Source organism: Pecten maximus, chromosome 9 (assembly GCF_902652985.1).
Source record: "Pecten maximus chromosome 9, xPecMax1.1, whole genome shotgun sequence".
Taxonomy (NCBI): Eukaryota; Metazoa; Mollusca; class Bivalvia; order Pectinida; family Pectinidae; genus Pecten; species Pecten maximus.
In genome coordinates this window covers 19,590,334-19,614,707 of record NC_047023.1, presented here as the reverse complement: position 1 = coordinate 19,614,707, position 24,374 = coordinate 19,590,334, and the positions used below count along the sequence as shown (strand labels likewise).

At 36.5% G+C, this 24,374-nt stretch overlaps 1 protein-coding gene across 3 annotated transcripts; it reads left to right on the top strand.

Moving 5' to 3' along the window:
* The first annotated feature begins 4,111 nt into the window (after positions 1-4,111).
* On the top strand, positions 4,112-23,730 carry LOC117335056 (zinc finger protein 608-like). Of its 3 annotated transcripts, none has more exons than XM_033894980.1 (6): positions 4,112-4,243; positions 7,390-7,888; positions 9,543-9,705; positions 11,427-11,514; positions 12,139-15,779; positions 17,980-23,730. In XM_033894980.1, the coding sequence occupies exons 2-6, from the start codon at positions 7,622-7,624 to the stop codon at positions 18,069-18,071; spliced, it is 4,251 nt and encodes a 1,416-aa protein (XP_033750871.1). In that variant the 5' UTR covers positions 4,112-4,243; positions 7,390-7,621; the 3' UTR covers positions 18,072-23,730. The 3 variants fall into 3 exon arrangements, with proteins under 3 accessions (XP_033750871.1, XP_033750869.1, XP_033750870.1); XM_033894978.1 differs by having other exon boundaries at positions 7,390-8,122; XM_033894979.1 differs by having other exon boundaries at positions 7,390-8,122; positions 17,968-18,098.
* The last annotated feature ends 644 nt before the right edge of the window (positions 23,731-24,374 follow it).

Sequence of the window (24,374 nt, the reverse complement as noted above, 5' to 3'; positions counted from 1 at the left end):
CTGTGAGATGACACTCCTGAATGTTTGACCTTGAAATGACACTCCTGAGTGCTATGACCATGCAGTGACCCTATTTAGTGTCGTGACCAGTGACCTTGATATGACACTTCTGAATGTTATGACCTTAAGATAAAACTCCTGAGTGTTATGACCTTGAGATGACTCCTCAGTGCCATGACCTTGAGATGATCCTCCCCATGGTCTGACCTTGTGATTACCCCTCATTGTTTGACCTTGAGATGACTCTCCTCAGTGCAATGACCTTGAGATGAGCCTCCCAATGGTCTGCCATTGAGATGACCTCCTGCCCAGTATTCTGACCTTGAAATGATCCTTCCCATGGCTCCGACCTTGAGATGATCCTCCGTTGTGTTCTGATCTTGAGATGACACTCTTCAGTGTTCTGACCTTGAGATGACCCTCTTCAGTGTTCTGACCTTGAGGTGACCCTCCTGACCTTGGGTGTCAAGCTAAGCCCCTGTCATTTTGAATGCTCTCTTATTTGGTTTCTGGTAGTCCAGTATTTTTTTCAGAGGCATATGTTTTATGCCTATATGATTTATAGCATTCGGCTATGCCACCTTTCCTATGGGTGACTGAATGACTTGTGTGCTTAAACATGTGACATATTTAACTTATTCTTAATAATACCTATATAATTCTGTGTGACCTACCATTGCCACAGTCGAACCAAACTGGTGAAATTTATGGGTTCCGCTCCGTAGGAGCCCAAGGGACATGTCCGACAATACTTCCTTGTTATAATAAGAAATAATACCACAATGATTTGTTATCATTGAAAGGTTGCTTGATAGCAGGAAATGTACAAAACAACAAGTTTACTGAGTGTGATTGAAGAGTTTGAACTACCAAACGATATGAACGAAGTCAGAGCAAAATATTCACTTAGACTTTAGATGTCCAAAGTTGCAAAAGAAAACGAGGGAAACTAAAGATACCAGATAGCTGGAAAAAAAATGAAAGGCAAAGAAAATATTTAGAGGCAGCTGAGAGGCGGTATCAAATGACCACCCTGTAGAGGGTTCATAGCCGAAGTCATCAAAACATCACACGCGCAGGCACGATCTTCGAAGCGTTAGAAAATACGTTCTAAGCTGAGATAAATGAAGTCCAGCCAGCCAACCAAATAAATGCACTGCCAAACAGTTTTAAATCAATGGAAGGTGAAGAATGGCCTTGGCGAGATTGACAAAACAGTTGTCCGTTCCACTGCCATTTTTATTATCATTGTTAAATATTTTCATATGAACGACCAGAGACATATATACAATCTGGAACGACCCTTTGGGCATTCATTTGGTATCGATACTGCCCTTCTAATCCCGATACACAATTATAAAAAAAAAAAAAAAAAAAACGTTGTGGGGTTTACGAATCCGTCCTGGCGAAAAATGTGTGTGTTTTTGTTTTAAGGTAAAATCGGGCCCGTGGCAAGCTCTGTAAATGACCTTATAAAAACAGTGATAAATGTGTATTGTGAAGTGACACCAAGTCTGAGGTCTCTATAACCCAGACCGACATAAGTCCGACTACCTATATACGTACATATATGTACGATACAATGAAAAATGAGTACAGTGAGCACCACAGCATGATTAATTTATGCCAGGTTTTAAGTGCTTTTACCTCAGCACAGCTACTAAATACGCGGGTTTATCTTAACAAGTGGTAATCAATTAATTTAGTCGGCCGGTGAATCGTAAAATAGTAGAAGTTTATAAAGCAACTGAATAACAGCTTTTGTGGTAAATGTATTACACAGGGAATGTTACATTAATAAAAGAGATTTTACCTAGAATGACCTTTTTGTTATATCGTAGCCTAACCGAGAGGCGTTTTATGTATTTAACATACTGATACATTACAACATATTTTCTCGTAAGGAGGTGTACGTAGATGCTATTAGAGGGGAGACAACCCTTGTTCACTTGAAACATTCGTCCGTTCCATCCTTCTTGTTCTGGCGCATGTCAGAGATGTGCTATTTTGATTTAAACATATTTTATTGCATTTTAGCATCGGGGAATGGTGCCAGTGGCCAAGACAGCCGAAAGTCCACATGGGAGGTTAGAAAATTAAACCGGAGAGTAAAGCGTAACGAGCCTACAACTCAATAGAATTAAATTAAAGATTTTAAAGGGTCCATAACTTGATAACTATAGACAGAGACATATCTGTATATATGTCTCTGCTATAGATTATTCAAAATTTATTTATTTGTTATACTTACCTGGGCCATGATATTTTTTTTTATCAGAGACTAATATACATGCGCTTTATTTTCAGTATAAACAATTGATTATTCTACAAGATAACATGGGTTTGTTATTTAACGTGTCAGTAACGCCGCGGGGTCTGGTAAAGTTGAATAAGGCCGTGTCAAATCTGAAATCAACGTACAAACTCGTAATGCTTTAATTATAATTTGTGACATCGCCTTCTTTACAGCACGAGGTTGAGCGTAATTAATAACGTATACAAATATATGCAAATGACATTATATTTCCTTCAATTACTGGTAGCTAGATATAGCCCCCAGTTGTGATTAGCGTGTACCGTGAGTAAATAGCAATCTAAACGCCGCGAGGCGGTACGTGACCCGCAGTGGACAAAACGTCAATAATTGAGAGAATGAGTGGTCGCGGTGGCTTGATTTACACCTGACTGCCCCCCGCTCTACCTGGATTTACACCTGTCTGACCATACCTAGTCTACAGTATACCTGAGTCCCGTCCACCTCAATAAAGTGTACAGGTATGTGTATTACAGGTGAGTTATGTCGGTCGCTATCAAGTGTATACGTTATCGTCACACGTACGTAACACATGATTTCAGGTATGATAGGACGCCATTGACGATTAAAAAAGGAGACTATGTAATTACGTTTTATAAAGCGATGTGTTATTTACCCTAGGACGAGTATAATTAAAATAAAATTTGATAAGATCGCGGAAATTATATTCGTGTGACCATGAGCACATATCGGATTTATAGCTAATTTGTTAATTTTTGGGTTGATATATAGGTCTGTTGTGATAATATATAAAAAAAAATAACACACGAAAAACTTATACATGGAGCGTAATTGCTTCTGAAATTAAGGATATTGAATTTCATATCGACAAATAATATATCGTTATAATTCAAAACCTAGTAACAGTCCACCGTAAAATCAGATAAGTCTATCTATGTGCATTTAATTATTTTCTAGTACAGCAATTCGGGACAACAGAAATATAGGAACCATGTTATATAAAAACATTTATCCAGTGTCGCTTTAAAATGCAGGCATATAGCAATTAAATTCATAATAAGGAAACAAAGAAAATTATTTGCATATTTTTATTTTATTTTGCATACGACAGATAATAATTAAACATAATATAACTGTACATGACTTTTTCAATCAATTAGTCTATATTTAATTGATTATGTTATTGTCATGTAGTTTATATATAAATTATAGATATTATGGACTTCGAAATAAGATATCTACTAAGCCTGTGAAAATATCAAGAATATGTCTATCCAATATAATGACTTGAAGTGTAAACTTGAATATTACATAGGTATGATTAATTATTAATTAGACATTAAAACTTTTACTCCTGACTATTTTAATGAAACAAATTTACATGGAATTTAATTATAACCGTTAAAAATGTATCAAATGCAGTGTAAACATATTGTATGTAGATCATACGTGTATATTGATGTTGACAATGTATTGTGCTGTACCGAATACATGTTATACACGTAATCATCAGCTGTAGGTGCATTTGGTACACGTTGCTGTAGTACATCATGCCATGTTTTAATCTTTCTAACAAGACTAGAATGTTATTAAAACATATCATTCTTCAGAAATGTTATATTATCAAGCGACCGTTTGGTCCTTTGTGTTTCGTCTACTAATTTGCCTTGGGAAACGCCTGAAAGCACAGCTAATTTTCGACAACAAATGTATCATATGCAGACACTAAACGCAAACCCAACTTGCTTAGCCTTACTCACGGCGAGCAGAAATCCGGCGTTTTCATTGGCTGATGAGATTTCTCTCGGCCAGTCAGCACTGACCAACCTTTCACTGAGATTAGGTGGTAGGCGAACCAAAGAACAAAGAAAAAACAGTGTAAATTTTATGATAGTTCTGTATAACTTTGCAGATCAGTTTAGAACTTGGCCGATTATCCAAAGGACATATTTTTTATGTGCATATGTGGTAAGTCATTCGAAGTGAGTTAATAGCACAAAAACAACGCCTTTTTGGGGGCTTTCCGGTCGTTCGGTGTGGTGTACTCTTGTGCTCCGTCATTTTTCATGCCATGTTAGTGGAACTAAAAGCTGAAAATCGGTTTGTTTATTCAATATTTTGGTGTTTTGTGCATTGACTGTTGATTGCCTTTGTTGTTGTGATATACAGAATTTGTATTTAGTATATTTGACACTCGGACGTGGCGTTAAACCGTTTATATAAATCGTTAAAACGCGAGTACTCTAACAAAATAAACCCCAGTCAAAACTGGGGTAAGGCCCAACCAACAAATATGCACGCGATCACTTTGTAGTCAAGGTCATGTCGTTTCTATACCGCACGTTCACGTATTTAGATACATTGTTTACTTCGTATAATGTTTATTTAATTGAATATTTGTCGAAAATATATTGTACGTTATAAATATGGCGTTATTTCAATGTTTGTTGAACATGAGGTCATACCGGTGTCAGTCGAGTGATTGGCATTCCAAAGATTCTAGCTTCGCCATTCAGATGACTCCCTCCCCAGACAGAAATGATACAAACATGGCCACCAAATTTTCACATTTAATTCACAGACGTTTTATTCATTTTAAAGTGGTCGATTATGGGGTCTAGAATATTGAAGAAAATGTCTGATTCTCTGAACATTACCAGCACGTGATCAAATAATTTGAGCACATTGCTGAATTTCTGTGTTTTAAATAATATATAAGATGCAAAGGCCATAACACAAACCTTTGTTGTGAATACATTCACTAGCTGTGATTTTTATTTAATATACAATTAAAAAATATTCTATTACCAGTATTATTAACTGCCCCCCCCCCCCCCCCCCCCCCCCCCCCCCCCCCCCCCATATAAACTGTTAACCAGGCATGTCCATGGAAAAAAACAAAGTGAATAATTATGAAAAATTCCCATGCAGCACAGAATTATTGAATTATTAATATGAAAACAAGTATATTTTGTCAACAAAATCTGATATCATTTTCTACATAATCATGACAAAAATGTTTAAATTGATGGTAGTTAGCATGTGATTGAGTTTGTGCTCTAGTAAATACTACACAGTGATGAGTCCTAAGTGAAAGACAAAACCCACTCTTAACTTTACTCTACAACTTTGCCAACAAAGAAGACAACATCCTTGGAGGTTCTATAATGAATTGGCTCTTTAGTTAATAGGTTGATAGACACTGATTCAACAGCACAATAAATATAACAGGGAAGACTAATGAAAATATTCCTGGTAATGTAGGGACTCGAGCTAGCAACCTCTCGATCTTGAACCCATCACCTTTTTGCGAAACATAAAGAAAATACAACTCAATCATGCACCCAACCCCCTCGTCCCCGTATATTCCTTTATTTTCTTAATAGCTAGAATTTAGAAATTTACCCTGTTGAACAGTATATAATGTCTTAAAAAGGTCATTATTTTCAAATTCAAGACATTGGTAGTGATATAAAAAAAAAATCATAATAACAACATAATGTAGCAGAGTAAGGATATCAGTAATAATGCTGGAACTGTTGAGATTGTAGGATTCGTAACATTCCAGTAAATATTAGTATTCATCATAATGAGAGTGAGTTGTATTGTTCTGTTATCGAGAAAAGCAGGTTGAGATGTGAATTCGCAGATATTTATCATTTCCACTAACTATGTATTTCCACTTTCCTCCTGCATACAGGAAGGATTAATTGGAACTTATACTATGTTGTAAAGATACAAGGAAGTTTGTGAAAATATTCAATATTACATTCCACAGTAACACAGTATGGTAGTTAAATAAACTAGTCATGAATGACACTGCATTACAGATATTTGATCGAATGCACATTATACCAGATATGGAGTATAACCTGTCTCCCAGATCTGAACAACAGACCCCCTAAGGTTAAATACTTATCAAACTTTCTATCTGTATGGCCATTCAGTCAGCTTTGTTACACCAAGATTGTTTATGTTGTGTTTTTGTGATAGTTCGGACAGAAAATTTTGTCTGGTAAATGGATTTTGGCTTGGGGTGGTATGGTGGTGTGTTCTGACAGAACTTTAGTGTTTCCTGGGTCCTATAATCTCCTCGCTATTTCCTGTGTATATATATATATGATCAGGGAGAAAGGATTAGTGTTGTAATTGGTGGATTATCATAAGTACATGTTTGATATCTTTGGTTTGTATACTTTTTTTTTGTTTTGGCTTATCAGTTTTGAAGTTTGTGTCGTTTCTTAGTATTATCTAATGCCTAAATCAATATTACACTAAATAATCAGTATAAATGTTCTGTTTTTTTATTTAATTCTCCTCACACCTTCAATTCCAATTGTAGATGCTGAAATACAGTATTTTGCCACGTTTTATAGTCAAAAACAGAATAATCCCCACCCGAGGTTGAAAATGTCAAGTGATACATTTGCCCAGTTTAAACAGGCCCATGCTGAAATAACCAAAATTTAATGTAGAAATAACACGGAGGTGTCAACACAATAAAAGAAATAGTAATAGAGAACAGGTAAATTTATATCCGAGCCCATTCGCTTCCCCCTACATGTCATAAATATGACATATTTACCTTATACATGTAGAGGACATGTAGAGTAATTATCGTGCCAAGATTGAGTGAACTGTAAACAGTGTGCTTATATAATAAAGTTGTCTAGTGTGTTTATAGGTAACATTTGAAAATAAAATTATTTATTATGATTTTGGATTTATACACATTATTAAAATTTAAATCCCAAAAGTTGAATTTCGAAGGTTTAAGGTAAATCATACTTTGATTAAGAAGAAGAAAAAAAAAACCAATTTCTTTCAACCAGAATCTTAAATAATAATCATATACCTATAGGTCTCTGTCTCATTTAAATAAAGGCACCACTCTTACTGTGATATGACATCTGATATCAGAAGAATATTTGATAAGAAATATTTTGAATTCAAAATTGTGGAAGTTGAAAAGTATTGAGATTTACTGCATTATTTACAATTATCTTTTACTACTACAAACATTGGTATAATATTATATTAACTAAAAAAATGATTAACAAATGTTATGTCTGGATGATATTGTGTAATATAGTGTCATTGTTTTTCTGTTTTAGACAAGATGTAGACAAGACCAGGGAACAGTTGTGGCTCGGTCAATGTAATCTTATATTGACCTTCAACATGACCTTCTAATATTTAAATACATCTTTTCGTATCACCTGGTATGTTCATGACTTTGACAATAGATGGAACTAACAACGAATCGACGCAGTAAGAAAATTGGCAACTGGGCTTCCACCAAGTTTCAATTTTCTTTAGCGAAGAGTGGGTCTGCAGGGATCAAGTATGAGTGGTATGGATCACCAGGCTACAGTGGATAATAGGGGACTAAGAATGAAAATAAAACGCACCAAAAATATGGGACCTACAAGCAACAAAAGTGACACCAAACACGAAATTGTGAAACCCGGAGAAGCTAAAGCAGCGCATGGATCATCTTCCTCGTCATCTGCCTCATCGTCTTCAGTAATGGACGGAATCTCAGCAGCTAATGGGTCAACTGTGGATAAGTCAAAACTGTCTACAGCCACTGACAGGGACAAATCTCCAAAGGTGAAAAATTTGCACAAAAGAGAACGTAGCAAAGAGAAAATGAGTAAGGATTGTAATGCAACATCTCTGTCCTCTGTTTGCTCACTTGATGTGCCATTTTCTCAAGTTTCTCTGGAACCTAACCAGGCAGAAGTTCCGCAGGGGAAAAAAGAAAACCTACCTGATCCCTATGAGTTTAATGCTAAAGTGGAGGACGGTATTGGTTTTCCTGTTAAAAAGATAAAAAGTGAAAAGGTGCGATACAGTAGATACTATTTGTTACAGTAGATGTCATGGAATTAAATCTGTTTAAAAAAATCACCAAAATAAATATCTGGTGAATATTATATAATTTTAACATCTACAGAAGTTTATTTTACAAATTTGAGTCTAAATCTGCTATCTTTCCCAGTAGTCCTAGGCTTTGAGCAAAATTCTGCTGTAGATTTCAAATAATTAATGTATTTTCTATTCAATTGTTTATGAAATTCCATGGCAATTACTGTATGTACTGATTGCACGTTCGGTTGTCTAAGCGACGTTAGAATGCAAGCTGACCTTTTCCACACAACCATCATTAGTTATTCACAATGTCCTTGTTTAGATATGGTGCAATTTAAAATCGGGGAAACTTTAGATAGAGTGGTAGACAAAGAAATCTTAAGATAAAAATGATATTTGCAAGTAATGGGTGCAAGTTATAACGATTCGGTGGACAGTTAATCTATAGAACTTGACACCACTAGGGAGTCACGTCCAATGATAAAGGTTGCAGCAACTTTTTTCATTTGCATATTTGTCACACTTTTTTCAAATTTTCTCAAGAATTAAAAAGATTCATTAGAAGGGTGAATGGGAAGGGTTAAATATTACACCATATAAACCTGGCCATTGTTTGAACCACTTTGTTCCCAAAACCTAATAGAACCACCCAGGCTGCTGCTAAGTAGTGTAGTTAGAGGTGTACACAGTCTGTGTCATGGTCTGGAGGGATGCTAAGGTTGTGATTAGGCTAGTGCTTATATCTGCTAATACTAGTAATAGCAATGTGGCTTGTGCATGGAGAAAATACATTTATTTTATTTATTTTTTTCAATTGCTTTTCTGCATAGAGGTTTTGGTAGATGTTGTCCGATTCTGTTAGTTTGGAAGGTTCTTTAGAAATATGTATGATTATGGCATGTGTATGTCTGCTTTTTACCAGCTCATATAACCAATGAGATTTGTGAAGTTTAAACCTGAATGAGTCGACAGTGGATCAGAGGTGCTTTTTACTACTGTATATCATATATAGACACAGGATTTGCATGACGTGTTAAAATACCTTAATACAATGTACATAATTTTGCTTTTCATCAGTATGTGGAACTGCATGTAGTGCTTAGACCATGTATTTGGTGTTTAGTGACATTATATTTCCATTTTCCATTTTGATTACAACAACAGAAAAAGTTAATGTTTTTGTTTCCAAAGAAAATAATGCACAGGAAAAAGAATTTTTTTTTTATGTTTATTGATTATTTTATTAACAAAATTGAAATATTCATAATATTTGAAACTATACATGTACATAGTTTTTTAATTGCCATGATTGAGAATATTTAGACTGTTTTTATTCAATATTCTTGAATTAATAGATGTCTAAATTCAGACTATTAACTTTTCTGGCTTTCAGAATGATGCATCTACCTCAGCAAACTCTCAGTCACAGAGTTTGACCAATGCCAGTACGGAGACCTGCAGCATAGGTGTCTCCACTGATTCAGAATTCCTCGGACCATGTGAGCCTGGCACTAGTGTCACCCTCGAAGGCATCGTGTGGCATGAAACTGAAAATGGTGAGAAATAGAACAATAGAATTTATTTGTCAAATGTTCTCGCTTACAAAAAATGAACTAAGCATCAAATATCATTGATATTTTTAGCTACAAATTATACCCTAGTTCCTGGTTGTATTGACAGACAAGTAACGTACCGTGATTGAATTAATTGGGTTGTACCAATATTCAGTTTCTTTGGAGTATAGTTCCACAATATTTGCTTAAGTCCCTATCATGTTGGAATCTGTGGAAATAAATTGTCAACAAAAGTTCAAAGGCAGTTGCGAACCTGCAATCAGATTTTAATAGAAGATGAAGTATTTTCTTATTTAATATAAATCTGACGTTAATTTGCGGTGGTGCAACCTGGTGGAATTTCAGATTTTTTGTGCACCAAAATGTAAAATTAGGAAAGAAATAGGATGCTGGATTTTATATTTTCACATAAAAAATACCAGATTAAATATTTTGGGGAATTTTAGTATCAAACTTCATTGGTAAAAATAAACAATTTGTATTAATTGGGAATGGGGTCAAATTATAGGCAGGAAAAACGCTGAGCACTATTCGTACCCCGATATTCCCGTTCATATGTAATTAATACATGTACACAAATTTGTCAGCACTTTAGTGGCTTCATTCTTTCACGAACTTCAAACACTACAAAAGAATCATGATATCAAGTAAGAGTTTGAGTTTAAGAGTTGTCTCGTTCAAATTTTAAGCACTTATATTACACATCAGTTTGGTTGAACCATGAGATATTTGTATAATTTGCAATGTCTTTTTTATCAACAATGTACTTAATGAAATTCAAGCTACATTGGATGCACTTCCACTGTAGAGAGGAAATCATCCTATTCCAGCTTTACACAGTTCATACCTATTGTGTCCATTCTCAGTTCAATGAAAGAAGCTGCTCTTTTGCCATTTATGTGACAAAAGTATGACTAGCATAAAACAAGTAATGAGTATAAAGTTCATATGTCAGGGGAGAGAACTGTGTAGAATATCTCCATGAAGTCATGAATCACTTAATGATTGTACTACTGGTAGCTGTCCAGCTTTTGCGGGGTGTCTCCTCTGTTGCTAATTTTTGACAGATACTACCCTTAAATAGTATCAATGATAAATTTTTAAGTATGAATTATTTTCTAATAGGGTCAGTTCTGATATATATATATATATATATATATCGTATTAATTTTGTGATTGATATGCAACCTGTTAAAATAGATGTGTTGTTCTTAATGAATTTATATTTGGAATTGAACATTAAATATGTTGATGACAAACAAAAGTTTTCTCGGTTACAAACAAGATTGATTTGGGGTTATACTTGAATAAAAAAAAAAAAAAAAAAAAAAACTGCATTTTATAAAGATTTTCAGGAGTAAATCTATATTTCCTGTTAATTTTCTAATGCAATATTCAGGCAAATTTATTTCTTTAAAAAATTTAGATATGAAAAAAATGACATTTTTAATGTAAAATGTTGTTTTAGAATGTATGGTTTCACCACTTTTGTGATCTTGAGCACAAGGGACACGGTGCACTATTTTGCTTTGATGGCAACATATATGACACCATAAATGAAAGGCAGTAACATGGTCATTGTAATGTTGGCCATTACAGTGAACATGCCCTATGGCATCATAAAATATTTATTGTCAACAAATACAAGTTGGATTCCAACCTTACTGAAGTTTCATTTTGCTTTTGGATATTTTATTTTGCAGGAGTCTTGGTTGTCAATGTGACTTGGAGAGACAAAACTTATGTGGGGACACTGTTAGATGCTACCAAGCATGACTGGGCTCCTCCAAGGTAAGGCTTTCCCTACCCTAGGGAATCAAATCAGATACATCCCCAGTCCCAGGGAATCAAATCAGATACATTCCCTACCCTAGGGAATCAAATCAGATACATCCCCAGTCCCAGGGAATCAAATCAGATACATTCCCTGTCCCGGGGAATCAAATGACATGCATTCCCTGTCCCGGGGAATCCAAATGACATGCATTCCCTGTCCCGGGGAATCAAATGACATGCATTCGCTGTCCCGGGTAATCAAATGACACTCACTTCATAATCCCAGGAAATCTTGAGTATATACCAGTATTCCCTACCCAAGGGCATCAGAGATGTTTTACCTATACCAGGGAACCAGAGAGATCTTATTCCCTACACTAAGGCACCAGAAGGATCTTATTCCCTTCCCCAGGGAATCAAATGAAATTAATTTAATGTTAACTGAATCTATATATTAGTTTTTATCAAAATGCTGAATGATCAAACTAAGATAACTGATTAGCAGGGTTTAACTAAGAAAAATATAGCATCTTAAGAATGGGTGTAACTGGACCTTTCCTACCTGGATTAATGCATATTTTGTTTTTCAGCAGATGTCCTTAAATGCCATACATTAACATTCTGTTCTATTTTATACAGGTTCAACTGTGATTCTCCAGTCAGTGAGTTTGAGACCAGAACTCCTAAAGGGAGAGCCAAAAGAGGAAGGGGTTCTGCTTCTACAACGCCAGTCAATGAAAAGGGGCCAGAGGGGAGAAAACTTCGCAAAGGACGAAAAGGGAGCAACACGTTTCAGGCCCCTCCCAGTCCTGCAAAGTGTGAACCCTCAGTGTCTGGGGGAATGAAACGAAAAGGACGTCCCACAGATATTGACTTATCAGCAGGCATGACCAAACGCAGCAGGTCATGTTCACAGGGAAACCAGGGCACTGAAAGTCCTGTATCCACATTGATAGAATGTCCGGAGCCAAATTGTGGCAAAAAATACAAGCATCCAAATGGACTGAAATATCATCAAACACATGCCCATCAGAGTTCAGGAGTCACGACTGATGTGGATGAGGATACGCGGGACACTTGTGACAATGTGGATGATGATGTGGACAGTAGTATTGCTGATCCCTCTGAGGCCCCCGACACCAACAACACCAAGTTGGGCAAGTCTGAGGCAACAGAGGAAGAAAGTAAGAAAGAGGAAGAAGGTGCTAAATCGGATAGTGAGAATATGGAGGACTTAGAAGTTGACGTGAATGGAGAAACGTCTAAGGCAGATTCGGTAGAGAAAAAGGAACCCGTTGTGTCCACTAGTGTTTCCGTTAGTAAAAGTGCAGGAGGGAAATCAATTGCTAGTATACCATCAGGAAATGCTTTCCAGATTGTGTCTAAGCAACATATTGCATCTCCAACATTTGGAGGGGTCGGTCTGCTCTCTCAAAGCCCGCTACAGACTGGATCTATACCCAGTGGTCAAGTTTTGCCACTAGTCACTGCGGTAGTGACCACTAATCCTATTCAGACTGGGGCCACTCTCACTGTAGCAGCCATATCTGCTACAACACAACCTTTGGATCTGAAAACTGAATCATCTAAAACAGAGAAACCAATTCGACCAAAGATCAGTCATATTATGCCACAAATTGTTGCCCTGACAACAACTGTATCAGTCACCCACACTAACGCGTCACCTGTGACCACAGCTAACATGCAAGGTACCTCACAGCTTATTCCAATACAGCCAAAGCCCACTCCCCCAGGGGAGACAACTGTGTCTACCCCATCATTTTTGGGTCTGAATAGGGACAGAAAACCCAAACAGAAGAAACGAGACAAAGTGAAAGAGAAGGAATCCCCTTTGGCTGGTCCTCCTATCAGCCAAAGTTTAGCCGCTGCACCAATGAGGACTGGTAAAGTTGAACCACTGAAAAATGAACAACAAAGTGCAGGTGTAATTAAAGTTGCCCCGATCATAGCTAGCAAACCAATGGATCATAATAAATCAGAAAGTTCTACAATTACAAGTGCTCCCCGGCTTGATCGACTGGACAAGCCTTTGTCCCTGTCCACCTCCGGTGCCAATGTTGGTGTGGTGACTGCCCAGGTGCAACCCTCCCCGAAAGGGGTAGACCTTTCACAAACACGACCAACAGATGCACCCAGTATGTTAAAAGTGAATCCGTCACTGGCTGCCCTAGACAGCAGGTCAAACCGAAATGAAGAAGTGCAGAGTCCCTCCTACTATTCAGATATTTCTGAAGAGTCTGGATCCCCGGCAACTCATACCCAAAGTGAAAGCCCTCAGAAAAATAAGGATGAGGGCTTAGTCAAGAACAGAGACAATGCCCCAAATGTGCCAAACATGCCCCCGTCCCAGCCTACAGTGATGGACACCCAATCCGTTCCCCCTTACATGTATGGTTCCTACTATGGGCAGCCAGCCGCGCCTTACCTACTTTCACCCCAGAACATGTCCTCTCCGGTGGGGACAAGTTCTGGTCCAAACACGCCTTCACAGCAGCCTCCACCACCCCATCCTCACCACCCATCTCAGCAGCCCCATCCTCATCATCCTTCACAGCCCCACATTTCATTACAGACTCCTAACAAGGATAGGAGCACGCCCTCAGAACAATCCAAAACAGAATCAAAATTGAAACGAGATGATTCCAAAGACTCTGATGGTAAAGACGATCGTGGAGATAAAGGTGAAGGTCGGGGAATAACACAACAAGAATACCATCATATGCAACACCAGAAGTGGGTCCAACAGCAAATGTATGCCCTACAGATCCCTCCCCATGCCCAGTACCAGTTCTTGGCCACGTATGGGCCCTATTTTGACAATGCCTACCATATGCATATGATGTCAAATGATGCCCTATACCGGCAGCATCATGAACAAAAGATGGGTGAGGAGGAAAAGAATCGTGGAGATGGAGAGAGGAAGGAGGGTGATATATCTAAGCCAATACTTAGACCACCTACCTCTACAGACAATGGGGCCAGTCAAGGAGGGGATGGAGTGATCGGAAGGGGAGCTCTGCCTCCAGGGGATGGTCATCAAGTGCACAAGGAGGGCGACAACAAAAGGACTGCCTCGGAAGCACTTTCAGAGAGGGAGCTTAAAGAAAAAAGTATGAGAGAAAAACAAAATGAAAACCACCAAATCATTAAAGAAAATTTAGATCTCAAAGATCAAATGGATAGAAATAGACTAGACCAGAGATTTGATCCTTTATACGGACGTGATAATCCACGTGACAAAACTAGTGAGGAACAACGTAGAATACAAATGTACCGACAGCAAGCCATGATTAGACATCAAAAACGTGAGGAACAGCACAAGAAATTGGGTGATGGTAACAAATATGAGCATAGACCTTCAGATTCAAAATCCTCTATCATAAATCAGGTCGGTAACAACAGCAGTGGGGCTGAGGGCCGACCAAGGGACCACTCTATGGGGCCAGAGGCAGGCAAATTAAAAGTGGATATCAAACGAGAACCAGAAGATAAGGGGTTTAGAGACTCCAGTGATGCAAGTGATTCGAAAGTATCAAGTGGTGACAAAATTAAATCATTATCATCTTCATCTTCCTCGTCTTCCTTAGACAGGATAAGAGGACACGACACTCCAAAAGGTAAATCAGGGAGTCGAGTGTCCAGCCCTCACACGCCCTCCTCCAACTCTAGTATAATTCCTTCATCAATGACTGCCACGGGCCCAAACGGGCCCACCTACCCAGCCTACATGTACCCTAGTCAGTATATGCAGTCTTCAATGTATGGACAAATGCCATTTGAGCCCACCCACCCGATGTATCGAGGGATGAATCCGATGATGTACGGTGCTTATCTTCATCCATCACAAATTCCTCCATATCCTGTCAATATGGAAATGGATGAAAAGGAAAAAATTGGTCTAGTACAAAAATTAGCTCCTACAGAAAGTGAGAGTAAATTAACAGACCCTACCCATGGACCTCTATATCACAGCAGCTCTGGACCTAGTGCTACAAGTAATAGTGCAAGTGGTATAAGTAAAGGAAATAGTGGCCATAAAATTCACGAACTTCAGGAAAAAACGAGGTCTGTGGCGAGTCCACACCGGGCTTCACCAGTGTCGGTAGGTAAGCCCGACGGACCTCCCACCCCCACCCATTCCATAGGGCCAGTGGACAAGAACCGCGAGTACAGCAGCTCTCCTCCCACTCAGAGGCATGTCCACACCCACCACCACACGCATGTCGTGGAGGCTGCATACCCAGTGGGTTACTATCCAGGTAAGTTTTAATGATGTATAATATTGTACCATATTTATCTGCAAGTCCCTACCCACAAATAAGCCTTATTTTGTTTTTTTGCAGCATATTAAAACCCTCCCCAAACTTAAATATAGTACTTAACTTGTACATTAGCAGAGGGTGCTGATTTCAGGATAGATATGGTATAAGGATTTGTGTTGACTGACAGGTATATAACAACCATTTTCTAGATTACTGTAAAAGTGGAAATTTTCGCTTAGCCAGCCTCCAAAGTGTTCGCGGTGTGGATATTTTCGCGCCGTCAAGATATTTTTGCGCTAACTTGTATCTTTTATATTTAGTATTTTTATGTGTTAATATATTCGCGTGTGGAAATTTTCGCGGAGATTTACTGATAGCGAAATAAGCGAAAATTTCCACACCGCGAATATTTCCACTTTTACAGTATGTAAATGTGTACATATAATGAAAATATATTTAGTTTTGGGCAACTGAAATTGTATTTCATAATTGAATTTATACATTTTAAACCGGATAATGGATTGGTGTATCCACCTTAGATAACTATAAAGAAACTATATCATGCGTAGTCATGATTTAGCAGAATACTTTTAGCATGAAACAAAAAAGATTGCTGAATATATACATTAGCAGTATATAATATGCGAGATCCCCTCTAACTTTATAGATTATAGAAATGTGTGGATAAATGTAATTAATTCTGAAGTGAACAAAGCCCGATGATTACCTAGGCAATGTTTAGCGAGGACCTCATATAAGTCATTCACACGAAAAATTTTGGGCAATGAGTTGACTTCTCTAAGTGAGGTGGTCGACTCAACTATTAGCTTGACGGCAATCGAAGGGAAGTATGTATACTGGCTGGGTGAATGGCATTGACTACAATCGGTGTAGTCTGCACTTTGCCAAGCCTTCCGACAGACATGTACGCTAAATTGTGCAGGGCTCTGGTTTGGGAAGGGGCTTTTTGTCTCATTTTGGGAAGAAAACTGGTGAATTGGGAAAGATTTTTCCTAGAGTTAAGTTTGGTATTTGGCTTAAAAATGAAATAACTTCAATTGGGAATGGGGCCCTCAGAAAAAGCCCTGTTGATCATAATTGGCATGGCTAAACCTTTGATGGCAAATATCGCACACCTTCGGCCATCTTGTACATCATCTCTCTCCACACTATGACTGATTTAGTGTAAATTTGTTGATGATGTATTCATAGTTCCTAGATTTGTTTTCTAATTTCCCATCCAGTATACACTTCTACAAGAGGTTGATAGCTTATAGGTTAGATGGGAAAAACAACAGGCAATATTATTCAACTTGTAACAACATCTAAAGCTTTAGAGTTGCACATTTCCCAATGTACTGTATAGCAGTTTATTTACGTGGGTAAACAATTTTGCAACTTTCATGTATTAAATGGAAATTTTACGATCTGGCTGTAGGAGGATATTTGATTTTCGGGAATATTTTGATACTGTAATTTTATAATTAGATTGTTTTAACAGCACAGTATGTCTGCCTCTGCTATATTTAGCATTGAACCATTGAACACCACATAGGTTTAACGAGGTTAATAATTATTTATAACACAACTATTATTCATGTATCGCAAGTTATATTTGTTATACCAGGTAAGAAATTATCTGTCACATGAAGTATATATATAATCTATTCTGAGCAATCATAATTGTCAAAATAACCTTAGAAGATTGGGGGCGGTTATTGTCAGCGCAACATAACAACAGCCTTACCAGTTCATTTTGCAAATAATATTTATCTGTCGTATAATTTCATAGATCAAAATTTTCATGACCATAGAAAAAAAAAAGATAAAAAAAGAGAACCAGCTATACAGTAGTTCTTATGATCATGAATTGTTATGATGTTTTTCATTACTTTGTAAAATTTGTTAAAATGTTAAATGTTTACAGTAGTGATGGTTTCTTGAGCAGGATTTTCATACTCTATATGCATTTTGATACAAGAATACATATCACCTTGTCATTCAATGGGCGTCTTTTGTTCGACCCCACAGTACTGAAATTAGTGCCTCTGGTCACCAGCTATTTTATGTGTTAAGTTGATAATATAGTGTATATTATAGTACTACTGTATTACTGACTTATTCATATCTATTGAATTTTGTATTTCACAGATTTTTTTAGATAGAAATCATTTCATTTGATTAGTTTGACTTACAGGTATGTTCCCCGGTGCTAGTCAACAGAAGTCCCCTCCCGCTGCGACTGTCCAACCTCAGCCAGGACATCCCCCATATCCACCACCCAAGTGAAGTTTGTAACAGACACATTGATTGGTGGATCTCATTCAACTTCAGTTGGCACATTCCCCTTTTGTGCCCAGTCAGACTGAAGTGTTTCAAGCAATGTGATTGGTGGGTGCTTGCAGTATTCTTATCCATCAGTGCCAACAAAAAGTGACGACTGAAAGAAATGATGTAAAAGGTCAACGTCTGATGTATGGTGATCAATTTACCACTATTAGTCAAGTTCACAACTTTGGTTGTAGCTGGTTGATGGAAACAATGTCAGCTGTATGTATACAGATTCAGCAGTAATCTCGGTACCCAACCAGGAGTATGGTTTGTGAAACGCCAGACCTAGAGTGTTTCATGACAAATGTGTAACAGCCCCTGTGATTGGTGGATATACCTACAGTGTCCCTATTTTAAGACCAATAGGATTGGTAGACGTTCTTATTGTCAGAAGTCAAATGTGTAATAAATGTTAAGATTGGTTGACATTTATTTCAAATATCAGTTTATAGATTTATGTAAAGAATATATATATTGGGGATATAGGTAGGTGGTAAATATGTGTTCATTGTACTGATCATCTTGGTTCTCTAATTTACTTGGTCTTTAGGCTGTAGATACTGAACTGACGGTGAGGCTCTCTACCTTCTGTAGATACTGAACTGACGGTGAGGCTCTCTACCTTCTGTAGGTACTGAACTGACGGTGAGGCTTGCTACCTTCTATAGATACTGAACTGACAGTGAGGCTCTCTACCTTCTGTAGAAACTGAACTGACAGTGAGGCTCTCTACCTTCTGTAGATACTGAACTGACGGTAAGGCTATCTACTATCTGTAGATACTGAACCGACGGTAAGACTCTCTACATTCTGTAGGTGCTGAACCAACAGTGAGGTTCTTTCTACTTTCCATAGATACTGAGCCGCGGGCGATTCTCTCTCGTGGGCTGTGGATACTGATCTGACCGTGAGGTTCTCTTATCTGTTTAGATGCCGAGTCTCTCATCTCCCTGGTCTGCCATAACAGCTCTATCTAGCAATAATGACCATCTTCAGCATTCGTTAATAGATTATACTATTTTACAAGCCCTGTGTAAAGTTTACAGTATTTTACTTTGTACCTGTAAGTGAAAACTTCTGTCAATAATTGTAGTTAGATTGGATTTCTCAAATTAAACTAACAAATCTGGAAGGCAATTTAATGAATAGCCTCTAGCTATACTTTGTACTGATTACAAATTATACAATATTACAGGTTAAAAGTGTGCTAAGCTCAACAAGATTTTGTCTCTTTGATATGATTTTATAGCCTTTTTACATCACAAGCATATGTTGACAAGATTTAAAAAAAAAATCTTTTTATTTTAATTTAATGAATTTATGCCTAATTTAAATAATAAAACCAAATGATATTTGATTGTTTTGCATATTAAAAAACTTATATACAAGTCTAATTTATGAATCTGTGCTGCTCCGTATTTTGTCATAGCAGATCTAGACCAATTTCTACACGAAACTTTCAAATTGTATTCTAAATAATCGGTCATAATTCTGCCACCTGAATAAATATTTTCTCCATTAGTTTATTACCTGAGTAAGTAAAGTTTCTCTGCATGTGTCTTTGTGTACTGGTTGTATGTCATCCAGTGCTAAACGGTAGTATTATTTACTACTATTTCAAATCAAAATGGTATGTTTGTATAATATAAAATATTCTTCCATGTACACAAGACCTATTTAAGTGCGGGTTTGTGTTGCAGTCTTCAGGCAGACTGTAGTATATATTCCTCTAAACATACCCTGTGCTGAAGTATTGTCTGAAAAATAGGAAAGGCATTTTGTCAATTTGTATAAAAAAATTTTTTTTTAATATTTTGAAAGACTGTATTGGGCACTTTTAATATGTGTAGACTTTCGTGTTTAGCACCGTGCCAAACAGTAGCTTTATTCACTTTGCATTTCATTGACATTGAATGATTAGATGGCAAAGTGGAAGATTTGAATGTTCGAAATATAAAAAAAGATGTAGTCATATTTTTTACATATGTTGTGAGATGTGTAGTTCACACTTATCTCTAGCCAAATAGTTCACATGTGATATTTGCATGCAACACCGCGGTGAGGATGAGTGGTTTAATGTTTAAGGTATTTTATGTTCGAGAAGATCATGTATGACTATGGACTAGAGAGATTACTCGTGAAGTGTAGGCGCATGTACTAAGTACATTTATTTGAGAAGAATGTAGCAGTATCGCTGAACTTGGTTTTTTAAAATTTTGTCAAGTTAGTCAGCATGAAAGCATTACTATATATTTTATGTTAAAACTAGAAGCCAAATTGATTTTTTCATCAAGTAGAATTTGGCACATATATCCATTCAAATTTGCAATTACAATGTATTTATAATGTTGTTTTTTTTGGGGGGGTAACTTTATCTTCTGCAATATATCAGTCCATCCACTCAAACTTAATTACTTTAACTGCAATGAATTAGTACAGTAATGTTATATATATGCAAATGAAGCAAACGAGAATTTTGAATCTCTTGTCATATTCCCCCATCTTAAACATTTTAATACAATTGGAATTAGCTATACTTACCTTTCCACTTCGGTGCCATACTGTAATGTTGGTGCGATAATCCCCTAGTCCAGGACAAATAAATCTGTTTCATATGCTGCTATTTCTCCAACTTATCCTAAAATTTAGTATGTATAAAGCTGGTTTTTTTTCGTTAATTTAACACTGCTGTAAAGTCTCCACAGTTTAACCCGGTGATCCCCTACCATTGAGGATCCCCTACCATTGAAACCAGAGGGTTGGGGTAGGGGAACTAGTTTCCTCTCTGTCCTTCTTGTTTGTCAGCGATCTAGCAGCTTCTTCTCTGGAAGAATTTTGATCCAACCTCAAGCAATGATAAATGACCATAAAATCTAAAAAAAACAACAAGTGTTTTAGCAGGGGGGGGTGGGTTCTTCTGTGATTTAATTGTAGAGTCGTGAACATTTAATGATGTACAAACTGGCAAATGATGTAAGTAAGCATGTAATGAACTATGAATTATGATTAGAAATTAAAAAAAAATAAAATCTATTACTGTCGATATTTACATAAACTGTTTAGACTTATACTATAGCTACATGTATGGGAATTACCCCTCGGGTACAAAACTCCTATGCTTGCTTGACAAACACTAGTGATGCACGGAATTCTATACATGAACACAAGCTGTGTAGCTATTAACCTGTGTTAATTGTTATTTAATGGTATTTCCCTATGCAGGAAATTTACAAGGTTTAGATTTTTGTCATGTAACTAGCCAGTTTTTTATGCAACATATTGGTAAAGTAATTTTTAATTTGTAATATGTTGTAATGTTTTCACGGTAAGCTGCGTATCTGTTCTCGTCCGTAGGCAAACTGATTGGCATGTCAGTAGATTAACAAAGTATGGGTGAACTATTACACATATATTGAATCAAGGGTGTGAATGTTTTGAGTAAAAGCTATGAGTTAAGCCACAGTCCAAACAGGGATGTACACGGTCTCTATGGAAATGACCTTGATCTATATACATGTAACCTCTGGGAAGGTTTGGGGACCCAGTGCTTCCTTGTGTATGTTATGACAGGTATGTTTGTCTCTTTACGTTACTTTACACAAATGTTTGCTATAAACACGTTCAGCCTTTGTTCTATAGTTGGGTGCTATCTGTACATTATACATAATATTTCCTGTTCTAAGTCATTCCACAGTTTTCTAACAAGTATATCAGACTTTATCGAGATTGTAACGGATGTGTTATGGAATATCTTAGTAAGAATGAAATTTTGTAAGAACTATTGGAAATGGATTTTTGTAAGACTGTTGACCAAATTTACCAAGTAAAAAAATCTCAAATTTTCTTTTTTTTTTTTTTTTTTTTTTAATATTTTTTTTATTCAAATGCTGCCATGGAAATTCCTTTAGTATGTAATGATTTAGGATACTTGTTACTTTGGAAACAGAACAAGTAGATGTCTTAATTTTCTTGTTTCTATATGATGTATCCTGTAGTTTTAAAATTTACTTTGTCTCGTCGATAAAATATTTTTAATGCAAGATGTCAAATTGTATACCGTGATTGTATTCTTAGTTCAGACAATTCTAGTTGTTGGTGTAATGTTTTTGCTACCTCAGTATATGGTTGTTAATGCTTTTCTTCGCATATTCATCTTCCAACCCTGCTGAAAACAAGTCTGTTCTTTAACTCCCCTAATTTCTTTCACCAGTTTCTGTTTAGCCTGTGCTAACTAGAAAAATTTGAAATCATATTTTGCCGTAATTAAAATTACTTTGTTTTTATTTTCAAATTGAGGCCAAATTATTTCCTTATGAAGTCTTGTTAAATCTGTCGATGCAATGGTTTCAGCAATATATTTAGAAACTTATTTTAATATTTTGTATACTGGATTGCACTTTTTGTTTCAATTAAATTTTCTAAAAAAAATTGTTCAAAAGCAAATAAGAATGTCTGTATTTGTAAGGTATTAATATGTTGTCTTTAAAGTCACATAAGAAATATATATGTATGCGTAGCAATAATGGTCTCTTAATTAGTTTTCTTAATACACAAACAAGTATGTGTCCAATGCTGTGCCGTGATTAATTAAGAAAATGTAATTGTCTATTAATACTGTGAATACAATGTAGTTCAGATCGAGACGAGATTTTAATGCCTGCCATTAAAATGATAAATCTTGTTGTAGACAGCTTTTAGTTTTGTTTATACCTAAGCACAAAGACGGTTGATGGTGATTTTTCAGAAATTTCATGAAATTTATATAAAATAATGATTCAGAGATGATTTATGTCCAGTATGCATTATAATATACAGTTGAAGATGTTTGTGTACAATCAAAAAGTCCATATCGGGCAATGTTTCTGTTGATGTTGTAGATCATTCGGAATACCCTTTCCGTCATTTTCCTACATAAATGCTAGTAGAAGTAGGTGAGGTGATCCTATTGGTTGTAAATTGGATGCAACAGCAAAAGTCATGTGTATGTAACACTATAGTAAGGGAGGTAACTCTAGGGTATATTAAGATGAGGTTGTGAAGTAAATACAAGTTATGTTGTAAACAGCTCATCTGAAATTGAGATTTATGGCAGATGTACAATTAAAAATATTGTTTCCTACAGTATTGATGTACAGATTTTATATATGTTCTACTGTATGCAGATGTTGTAAATACAGGTTTTGATGCGTGTACATCTGTATTTAACGGTACAAACTCCGTACCAAATATATGAAGGTTTCATTAGTGTAGACTATCAGTACATGCTTCACAGTGTGAGAGGGGAGGTCTACTGTACATATCTATATGTCCGGGATTACAAAAATGAGAGAGTAAGTTGACGAGTGGAAGGGAGCGTACAGTGTATGATGGTATGAATGTGTTATAGGGCTGCTTGTGTGTTCATTTTAAGTATGTATGCACTTGATTGGAGTGACTGTGGCCAGTTTAAAAGTCATGCATATCCAGTAGACTGGCTAGTGGTCACCTATATATAATATATCTCTACATTTCTCTATAGCCACTAACTACAGTGCTGCAGCATATACCATGGCTTTACTCTAGCCTCAGCAAGGCTCCTCTCTGCCATTTTATACATGAATAAATAAGTATAAATATCTGTCTGTCTTCTGTGTTGTAGCTTTGTCCTTCATCAATACGTCAATCCTATCTGAAAGCTAGGAATGTAGTGTATACAAGTGGCGACATTTACAACTGTGACATGCTGTTAGATTTTTAAGTTTGTAATAATGAGCAGTGTAAACAAACTTTGAATCAAAGTAAGCAGTAGTGTAATTATTGTACTACAGAAAAAAACATTTAACCATTTACTTCACTACAGACCTGCGATAGGGGGACTTATTTCCAGTCGTGGACTTGTTGCCGAATAAATGGAGTATACATGCAGTTTATACAAAAAGTGCATTTTACAGGTCTGGTCAAATCAAATTCAGTCCTGTCGGACCTTTTCCAGGCTTATATTCAATTTTTCAACAAGATTTTCATATAGAATATCTGATGCTTTATGCTTTTTTATGTGAATTAAACAGATACACTGTATACCTATTTTCTTGGTACCAGTTTGAGACAAACATTTTTGTGACTGGAAGTATAAATATTTTAATAGTCTGTCATGATCATGTCTCTTTGTCAGTGTATCCACATACACTGAATGGCTTATTAAAGGACTTTTCACCTAACAAAATTTTTGGGCCGTTTTCGTTTATCGCGGTCCAAACGACTTGACCAGAGTTGTTCATTTAT